Raw genomic sequence first — 11134 nt, 5'->3', positions numbered from 1 at the left:
GGCGTGGATTACTGTCTCAAAGTGCTGCCTTGACAGAATTGGCTTTATTTTGACCAGAAGCCTCAAACGGAAAAAGATTGATTTAACAACAGCCTTGATCTGACTGTTGAGCTAGCTCAGGGTCCACTTTAACCCTTATGTTTGTGATGCTTGGTTTGATATACTGGGCCAAGGAACCCAGATCTACAGGGGGGGGGGGGGGGGGGGGGGGGGGGGGGTCCCAGTGGTGCCACCAAAAACCATCACTTCCGTCTTTTTATCATTGAAATTTAAAAAGTTCAGAGCCATCCAGGCCTTTATGTCGTTGAGACACTTAAGTAACACTCTGACATCGTAATTATCTTTCTTTTTAAGAGGCACATACATCTGACTGTCGTCTGCATTCATTGTCTATAGGAGCTTTTTGGCGAGGGTTTTTGGGCACTTGACCTTTGAGGGCTTCTAAAATCCAAACCGGAAAAGTAATGAAAAAGTTGTTCAGAACTTTTGTTCAGCAGGGTGTGCTAAGTCAGCTATTTAAGTTTGAAGCCATCACGATGAACGCCCTCGGACAAGATAATGTTTGTAGGAGGCCAAAAATCGTCGAAAATCATACATTTAAAGGCAAACTGTGCCCTTCTGGTCTCTGGAACACTGGAAGAACTAGACACTGGAAGAACACTGGAAGAACTTTGAGGAAGATTTGAGTGAAATTGGTCCTCCAAAGCATCTGAAACTGGGTCACAAGAAGAGCAAGCAACATCTGAAGCAATTTGCTGAACATTGCTGTGAACACTATTGAGGTGCTTTCTGAAGCCAGCGTAAGTTTGGAACTGAAGTCTGCAGCTCGGCTGACAACAAAACAGTTTAAACTTAGGTCCAGGATAATAACCATGTTCACCTCTTAAATGTGAAATCAACTGCTGGGATAAACACTCTTGCACATAAAACATGTTAGCATTTAGCTCACAACTGCCCTGCCTTTTACTCAGATTGTGACAACTACTTCCTGGTTAAGGAGTTTGGCTCTCAAGTCGCGAACTCTTGGTGACTCCTTCATTTTTCCCATATCAATGTTATAGACAGTTGTCTGCAGAAAGGTGTAGAAATTCACAAGTGCACCATCATAGGAGACATTGAAGACAAAATGAGCTTTAAAAAGCTCATCAAATGCCCCAATGGAGCGGGTGGCCTGGCAGGGGATGAGATGCTTGTCGATGGAGACGTAGAAGTTGTCGATCTTCCTCTTCTGCCGCCCAACCGCCAGGAGATATGGCTGCTGGTTCTGCTGACTCTGGAGATGCTCCTCCAAGCTGCAGCAAGACTGGGGTTGACACAAGGACATTGGACAGAGTCAGGGCAAGTCAGAGAAAATAGAGTTACAGAAGTCATTATTCAAACATCCTACAAATCAGGGTGAGATGAGAAATCATCATGAAAACTATGAATTAGTCATAACTAGAAAAAGCATTTCCAGAAGGAAATGCATGTAAATTAGTTTAAGATATTGTTGGGAAACAAAAAAAGAAAGGAAGAAAGAGACAGAGGGGGTAGATAAAGAAAAAGGACAGAGGGGTTAGATTGAGGAAAAAAAGAAAGAAAAAGACAGGGGGTAGAAGACAGAATAAAAAGAGAGGGGGTGATAGAAAGAGGTCAGAAGACAGAAAAAGACAGGGGGTAGAAGACAGAATAAAAAGAGAGGGGGTGATAGAAAGAGGTCAGAAGACAGAAAAAGACAGGGGGTAGAGAAAGAAAGAAAGAAAGAAAGAAAGAAATGTGGTAGAAGACAAGAAAAGAGAGAGGGGGTGATAGAAAGAGGGGAAGGAAAAGGGAAGGAAAAGGGAGAGAAAGAAGAAAGAAAAACAAAAGATGGACAGTGGGGACAGACAGACAGACTTGACATGTTAAAAGCTGTGTATATCAGTCTGATTTAGCTGTGTGTGGGGCTGTGTTTATACACAGCTTAACAAGCACCAGGCTGCACCTGTACCTAGATGTTGATAATGAGCTGGCCAAAGGCACAGAGCAGGAGCAGAGCATGAAGATTTGAGCTCAACCCAGCTCCCAAACAACAGCCGACAAAAAGAGGACCATACCTCTTATCAAACTGTGGTGAAGATTAATTGGGTCAGATGACCTTACTGAACATGGTGATATGTATTAAATGTTTGTAAGGCAAATACTTTGTTTGATATTGCGAGTTAGAAACAGAATCTATTTCTGCTTTTCTCAGATCAGTGCCTGCTTTTGAATGTCAATGAGAGGAAGGGAGGGAAGTGGCCACACTGACTGTTAGTGGATGGAGTAATAATAAGTTTAAACAAAGAGAGGAACAATTACCTTATGAAAGACTACCAGTCTCTCGACTGCATCAGAGGCGCTGATTTTTGGAAACCTCGGTCCCCCTGGTGGTGGTGGAAGAAGGTACAACAACAGCAACAGGGCGGACATCTCTTGGTCATAGGCTATGGATGGAGAGTAACAAGAATGAATTAACTGCAAATATTTTACAAGTTATTGTTGAAGTTTTAATGAGAACTAGAACCAGCATTTCCTGTGAGCTGAGAATGGAATGGCTTTTGTAAAGGGCTAAACGCAGTGGAAATGTTAAAAAGACTGAAAAAAACTTTAAATCCTGCTGTTTAAATGTAACAGTGAAAAACAGAGTTGAAATGTGCTTCAATAAACTGTAAACTGACAGCTAAAGAAATTTGTTTTGTTTTTTTAAAAAGAAATACACAGAATGAACGAACAATTGAAGTCCAGTAACATAAAATCAATCGGTCTTTATTAATCACAAGACTATTGAACTGTAATTGCTTATAACAAATTCTATCGAACAAAACTCACTTGGTGCCTCGTCAAGTTCACTTCCTGGAGACTCTGCGGCCTGCAGCATTCGGCGCAGCTCAGGTGTTGGGGTGAGCCGCTTGGCCTCTTTGATGACGTTAACTCTGAAGAACGGATCCCATTTCTGGAGCAGCAGGTTGGAAACCTCCTCTTCAAACAGGAGTGTGAAGTGTTGATTAATCTATAAGAAAGCAAATGTACTACTACCACATTCAGCACATTTCAAGGCATTCTAAAAATCCCATTTCATACTTACCAATCCCTTTGTATCCAGGAATCTTGGGAAGATGGAGAAGATATCTTGAGTTTTGTCTGAGTCGTAGATGAGTTTTTGGCGATTCTGAAAGGTCTCTCTCATCTTCAGAAAAATTACGGAACTGTCTGTTGTATGGTTGAGCAAGGAGATGGCTTCCTGGTATGCATCCCCATCAAGCTGCTGGTCAACAACAATGGACCTGCGCACATTTGGGCCTCCTGAAAAAAAGCACACAATTCTTTCAAGAAAAAAAACAAGAAACACCCTAGATGAAGTTGTAAGAAAGAAAGAAAAATGAGGGGTACTTAGAGAAAGAAAGACAGTTGCGTAGAGATAGATAGTGCCGTAGATAGATAGATAGATAGATAGATAGACTGACCTCCTCCTGGGGGAAAGCCAGTGGGGCTACTTGTAGATGCATGTCCTCTTCGAATCTTTCTCTGAATCGTTTTCAGACGCCAAGAAATGTATCCGGTGCTGCTTGCAGCATCATAGAAATGTTCCTAAAATGGAAATACATTCAAAATTAATGTGATGTCAACCTCATAAGCTACTGTGAAATTTCAGAATCTAAATGTTACTGTAATGTAGACAAAACATGAAAATTATGTAAACAGAGAGTACAATAATAATGACTATACATAGCCTTTCTTGGAGTATGGGTCTTTGAGGGACGGGAACACTGTCACTATCCCAAGAGCGTACTCTTCTCGAACAGCTTTGCTGGGGAGTTGCCTGAGAAAAGATCAAATTAGCATTAATACAAGGGCCAAGTAGTTAACTTGTTAATAAAAAAAGGATAGTACAGACAAATAGAACACACATACCCGTGTTTATCAATCATGTGTGCCACTATTATATTGACCAACTTTCTTCTGGTAGCATCTGTTAGAGTTTGTGTTGTGTGATACTCTTGGAGGACCTCTTCACCACCTGAGCTGGTACCAAGGACATCTTCAATCAACTTTGAAAAAGAAGCAAAAAAACAAATGTGATAAACTGCCTTTCTAGAGCTTAAGGATGACAAATGTTGATTTTAAGAAACCTGTGAGTACTTAGCACAACCTTTCTAGCAGATGCTGCAGTAAGTGGGCCCTCAAGTCTTGGTTTCTTCCTAGGAACCTCATCTAGGAGTATAGTTGATGTACTTGCACATGAACTGAAGCTTGAATCAGAATAATCGGATGGGGAGGACAATACAAGGAGCAATCGGAAAATTCAAAAAAAAAAAAAAAAGGGGGTGGGGTGTTTATTTGCAGTATACAAAAAGTCATAGAAGATTTTTGATCTAACCAAGCCAACAGCACACCATAGACTCAACTCATTTAATCAATTGATTCTCAGTCTTGATAGGCAATTCAGAAATATTTTCAGAAATTATTTTAAAGGCATGAATTAGATTAATCAAAAATACATTTGGTATTCATGTTGGATTTATGTCAGTTAAAATGACATTTAAACCATTTAATAAAAGTCAGGCGGAATGTCCCTGTTGTGTAACCACAAAGAATGATATTGAATATTTGATCCACCTTTAAGTGTATTAAATGACTTAATTCTGAAAACATTAAATTGAAATTGTTTACTGTATTTCTGTACTTATAAATTTGCATTAGTGTTTTGCACATTGCATTATGTAATTTACCCCTTTACATTTCTCACCGTCATTTGAGAAAACTGATAGAGTCACATTGCCTTGGCTGACAAGGTCACTGAAAATGTCCTCATCAACTTCTGTCCCTGTTGCATCTTTGTACACTAATTTTGCGTCAGGTGGCAGGCAAAATCTCTCGATGACTGGAAAAGACAAGATACATCTGAGTGGACCTTTAAGCTAGCACTGATCTTGCCTCATTTCACATTCAATAATTTAATCCACCACTGTAAACAAATTCAGAGATAATCCCCTGCATAAAATACATTCCCTTTCAGTCCAAATCTTAAAAGAAAGGGGCGTTGTTCTGCCCTTTATATCAAACCAAGCATAAATAAAACAAAAACAAACCTTTGTCATGGAACTGCACAAAATCAAAACATCCATCAACCTCATCCAACTTCACATACTTCTGCTGTTGGCAATACCGAACCTGGATCAGCATTTTTCTGAGACATGCAACAACAAACAAATGTCAGTAAACACTTAACATGCAATTATTTAACACTCACATAAACGTTGTGTATCATTCAAGAAATTGTTTCATTATTAATTTCACTGCATGTCTAAGATTAAACCACATTCAGCAGCTGCTGGGAGGCTGTTAAAACATGCCACAGCAGGCCCAGTGGAAACGCTCTCATTGATGAACGTGGCAGCGACTAGCTGTAGTGACTGCAGCACATGCTACCGTAATTAACATTTACATTTGAGAAAAAACTGATTTATTAAAACATTCCCCTCTGTTAAAAGCTGGTTTTCAGCGACCAAACAAACACAACACAGCACCAGTAAAGTTGACCCTTTTTAGTCTGACTGCCCACTACTACCCATTAATCAGAGTTATTAACCACACCTGTATGATCAGAGCCTCGGACACTCTCGTCTCGGTGCAGTGGCACAGGGAGTCTGCCACACAGGCACCCAACTGCAATTGTTTAGGCTAATTATTTCACTCTAGCCGTGGCTCCTACGCAAAGTGAGGGGTTTATTGCATGAATTAACTCCTCACTTCGCGTTGGAGCCAAAGTTCATCCTGTCGGGGCTTATTTCTCCATAACAACCTCTGAACTGTTTATCCCTTACTTATTCTAGAGGGTTATGGTTAGGATTAGGGTTAAGATTAGATTAATGGACGCAGAAATTAACAAGTGTATGGTCGGAGAAATGGGAAGAGGGAGTATTGGGCAGTCGGACTGATGCCATGCACCCGCCATGAACTTCAAGTTAGCTTGTTAACCTGTGCTAACGTTAGCCCCAAACTATATTCGACAGTTAAATATAAAGCCTTGTTTTTACAACCTCTCAAGCACGCGTGAGACTTGGTAAAATGCAAGGGATAACATAGGAAACCGTTTTTTTATTGTTAATGTTTATTTTTTAGCAAGTGGTAGTGGTGAAGTTAACATTGCATTAAAAAAAAAATCCAAACGTTCGCTGTCCAGTGCCAACCACAAAAAATGCTTAGCAAAGTTACATAAATATTCTCAGCAGATGTTTAATTCAAAGTTATTGTTCCTACAAGTTTGATTTTGTAGCTTACTTCTCGTGTAAAACTCCAACTCCGCATCCATTCCTGATTCCAGCAGCGAAATAAACGACGGTTGACCACGCCACGCACAGGAGACTATTGATTGATGCACGGGTTCACCCTGCTGAAAGCCCAGGGGCATAACACACGGGTTTACCTGGACTGAAGCCCAGGGGCCTATCAAGCAAGTTAACTCGGCCGAGATGCACTTTACATCTCTACAGAGTTGATTTGCTTAGGTTTGAATAACTCTGTTAAATAACTCCAACACTGAACACCATTTTAATCAGAATGTGTTAAAATGACACTTTGAGAGTTGAAATCAACTCTGACATGTTTAACCCTGAAATTTCAACACTCCAGTTTTTGCTGTGTAGGCAAGGCTCAGGAAGTTTGCACAGCTCTGTCCATAGAAGACAGCCTAAACTATGATATCGTGAAAGCCACCGTCTTACGTGCTTATGAGCTGGTGCCTGAAGCATACAGGCCAAAATTTAGGAGATGTGAAAAGACTGCCACCCAGACATATGTAGAGTTCCCAGCGGGAGAGTTAAATCTCCCAGAAGTGTTTGTCGTAATCACACTGCGGCATGGGAACATCAAGAATGTTTTTATTGTCATGAGCCAGGACACCTTATCGCTGTCTGCCCCACTCTTAAAAAGAAAGAGCAGCCCAAAACCCCATCACCTGTTGGTCTGATTCACACCAAATCCACATCTATTCATCCTGTGCCCTCAGAGTGCCATGAGATAGATGCGGATTTCCGGCCGTTTGTGACACAGGGCTCTGTTTCTTTGGTGGGTGAGGCAGATAGCGTGCCGATTACTATCCTTTCGAGATACTGGCGCTAAACAAACCATAATTCGTGAAGGTGTCCTGCCTTTTTTGGCTGATTCATATTGTGGATTAGATATTCTGGTATGGGGGGTTAAAATGACTGCACTTCGTGCGCCTCTGCATTTTGTCCACCTGGCCTCCACAATTGCGTCAGGCAAATTCGAAATTGCTGTGAGGCCCCAGCTGCCGATAGCTGGCATTGATTTAATTCTGGCTAATGATGTGGCTGGCGGAAAAGTTTTTCCGTCCCCGGTGGTGAGTGACGACCCGACGTCCACAGTTTGCAACACACCACGACTGTTGCTAATCCATTTTGTCAAATGGAAGCCTCCCTTATGACAAACAGCTGTCAAATCTCTAACCATTTCGACAGCTTCCTCCTCAGACGGCAAACTTTTAAGACAGTCGTCCATATAAAACTTCTGTTTGACTGTGTCAGTTACCTCAGCAGGGAAACTGTTCTGGTTATCTTCTGCAGTCTTTCGTAGAGCGTAACAAGCACAGCTGGGTGAAGACACTGCCCCGAATAGATGTACTGTCATCCTATAGTCCATAAGCTTGTTTTAAATCGCCTTCAGGCCACCACAAGAAATCTCGATCATCCTGGGCTAATTTGACTTGATGGAACATGGATTTAATGTCAGCCATCACGGCCACAGGTTCTTGTCTGAATCGTGTGAGGACTCCTAACAAAGAACTGGTAAGGTAAGGACCGTGTAGAAGCTGACTGTTGAGAGATTTCCCTCTGAACTCAGCTCCACAGTCAAACACAACACGAAGACTTCCTTTCTTGGGATAATACACTCCGTGGTGTGGAATATACCATAACTTTCCATCAGACCATTCCAACTGATGTTCAGGTACACGTTCAGCATATCCCTCCTTGATGACATCACAGAGAAAGTTGGTGTATTCCTGGTGAAACTTCTCATTTCTCTCGAACCTTCTCTTCAATCCAAGAATGCCTTGCTTGGCAACACAATGATTGTTTGGCAGAGAGACCTCTTCCTTTTTTAAAAGGAAGTTTCAAACTGTAATGTCTATCTTGAAGCTCTACTGAACCTTTCATGATTTCAATGAACTTGACTTCATCTCTCGACATCTCCTCTTTGTCACCTGATGAATGTTCATTAAAATCATGGTTGTACTGAATATTCAGTAGCGCCTCCAGCCTTCCTATGGAGGTCCTGTTGACAGTAGCAGTGGGGTGGTCGCTTTCACATCTCTTATCACTGCATCCTTGAAGAGGGCCATTAATAACCCAGCCCAATAGGGTCTTAATGGCATATGATCTAGTTCCATGGCTGTTGATTACTTCCCAGGGTTCAAGCATTTTGGGAGGCATTGGTGCCTATCAACAACTCCACATCAGCTTGGATACGAGGGACATCAACACCATCCAAGTATGGCCACTTTGCCAATTCCTCTTCTATGATAATGTTGTCTGTGCTTACAGGCATCCTTTTGTGGGTGTAGAACTCTGGGAAATCATAGATTAGTTTTCCAGTGAGATTAGAAATCTCCAAACATGTCAACCTGTAGCTGGAAAGGGATGCTCTTGAGCCCATGGTTTGTAGACTGATTTGAGCTTTCCTTCCATTCATATTCAGCTTCCTCATCAGGTTTTCTGCACAGAATGTGACTGTACTGCCTGGATCCAGAAATGCATGTTTGTATGACTTTGTTTCCCTTGCTGGATTTCACCTGAACTGGAAGGATGGACAGAATTCCGTCACAATTCCCGGCCCCTGTATGACCACATGTTTGCAGAGAGACCAGTGCACTGCTCACCGACGGTTCCTTGGGCAGTTTAGAGTATGTGTTGCTTGATCTTACCCTTTGGTTGATATGAAGAATGCTGGGATGGTTTTGGCTGCACACTTTACAAGTCAAGCGCTTGTCGCAATCTTTACTCTTGTGCCCAATGCTAAGGCAGCCAAAGCAGACTCCTTTCTCCTTTAGAAAGTTTATCTTGTCCCTGTGTGGTTTCTCCTCCAATTGTGGACACTGTTCCAGTGGGTAGCCTTTAGAGCAGCACATACACATGCCAGTTGCCTTTGCAGGTGAACTATTTTGCTGTTAAACCTGGTGAGACTTCCTGTTTTCTTCAAATGCAGGGGTGTCAATGGTAGTGACAGTGGTTGCAAAACGGTCTCCTTAAATCTTGGCTTTGACTCTGACATCATCCTGATCACATTTTTGCTTGTTGTAGTGAGTTGTGTATTTTGAATGTCTCCAAAGATTGGGTCAAACACTATTTTCACTTGATGCTCTATGAATGTGACAATATCAGTGAACTGTGCCCTGTCCATTTCTCTCTTAGCTTGTATGGAAGCTTCAAAATCACTGCTCTCATATTTGATGGCATATCCAGCTCTTTCATGTATAGCACATCCTCCATTGCATTACAACATTTACGGAGAAATAGTGCATAGGCTTGATAGAGAGATTTGACATCCTCAGGTTTTGTATGCTGCAGTGATTTTGTGTTCATTTCCAAAGTGTTCCTCTAGCAGATGCTTAGCCATAGTGTAGCCTCTGTCAGGTGCCATATGCTGACAGCTACGCACTAAATCTTTGAGCTGACCTCTTGTGTATTTATCCAGAAAATACAAACTATCCCCTTTGCTGCCAGCATTCCTCTCCACACAATGTTCAAAGGCTCTGATGAATGTTCTATACTGCAGAGGATTCCCATCAAAAGATGGAATTTCTCGTGGTGGTATTGTGGTGCCATTGTCGCTAAGTGCTTGCTCATGTGGGAATGTTGGGTCTCTTTAAAATTAAAACCTGAAGAGTACGGTTTAGAACCTGCTCTATGTTTAAAGTGCCTTGAGATAACTTTGTTGTGATTTGGCGCTATACAAATAAAGATTGATTGAGATTGATTGATGGTAGTAAATGAGCAATTTGCTGTTGAATTAGCAATGTTGATATTTCATTTTGTCTTTGCAGTAGGTTGCGAAGACATCATTTATTTGAAAAGGTATTTGAGACTGATTGACAGTTGGGGTTGTTAGTTGCAAATGAGCATCCAAAAGAGGTTTGCTCATTGTTTTTCCATGCTTTGTTGTTTCATTTTGTTGAATGTCCTGACTGTTTTGTGTTGCATTCCTGTATGCATGTTGTTTTTGTTGTTGCATAAATAGTTGTTGTTGTTGCTGTGAGTCCACAAGGCCAGGTAGATCAGGCATGTCAAACTCAGTTTGGCTCTGGGGCCGGATCCAGACTTTCTGTTCTCAGCTGGGCCGGATCAGTAAAAGAATGTCAACTCCAAATATTTAGCTTTGTTTTTCAGTACTATGCTTTATCATTCAGCCTACATTTGTAGCCTACCCTACATATTATAATAACGGATGACAAGGGATCTTTTCTAAGCACAACACATTTATTCACAAACAATGGAAAAAAATGATTTTCATGTTAGGCGGTGAATGTGTTAACAACTGGTTTATTTTAACAGTTGAGTGAATGCAGTTTTACACCTGAACCAACTCACCACACTAAACAAACTCAAGTGGGAGCTATGAAAAAAATGTTTTCGCCTTAATTGTCATACTGCTTTGAAATAAATAAAAAAAAAGAAATACAAAATAAAAGTTATAGCAGTGCATGGGCAATAAGATTAGACTACATCAGATCAAACTACTAGGCTGGGCCTACTGAAGCTGAGAATATACTGCACAATATTAATTGTCTTTAATATGAAACCAGATTAATCTTTTTTTTTAATGATCTGTATTCATGAGTGCAAACTAATTTCGTGTCATCACACTTTTTTTCTCTCTCACTGCACTCCTGCAGTCTACTTGCTGCTGCTGGCTCCTGAAACTTGGGATCTTTTTGCCTTCACAAGTGTATCGATATTAGGTGTCAAATCCTGAGTAGCAGCACATTTAACAATGTCATTCAAGTGTTTATTTGTTAACCTTGAGCGCTGCTTTGTTTTATTATTGTTCATTACGGAGAACACCTGTTCACAAAGATAAGTAGTCCCAAACATGGATAGAACCTTTGCAGCCATGG

At 41.1% G+C, this 11134-nt stretch overlaps 1 protein-coding gene across 1 annotated transcript; it reads right to left on the bottom strand.

The window, feature by feature from the left end:
- Positions 1–967: 967 nt before the first annotated feature.
- Positions 968–7650, bottom strand: LOC134000078 (uncharacterized). Its single transcript, XM_062439379.1, has 8 exons — positions 7471–7650; positions 6283–6394; positions 4731–4882; positions 3913–4049; positions 3727–3820; positions 2830–3010; positions 2320–2384; positions 968–1303 (listed from the first exon to the last, which is right to left on the bottom strand). Exons 1-8 carry the CDS (start codon positions 7648–7650, stop codon positions 968–970), a joined length of 1257 nt encoding a protein of 418 aa, XP_062295363.1.
- Between the last annotated feature and the right edge of the window lie 3484 nt (positions 7651–11134).

Source organism: Scomber scombrus, chromosome 18 (assembly GCF_963691925.1).
Source record: "Scomber scombrus chromosome 18, fScoSco1.1, whole genome shotgun sequence".
Lineage (NCBI taxonomy): Eukaryota > Metazoa > Chordata > Actinopteri > Scombriformes > Scombridae > Scomber > Scomber scombrus.
Note: the sequence above shows the minus strand (reverse complement) of the source record. Positions and strands in the feature narration are given on the sequence as shown.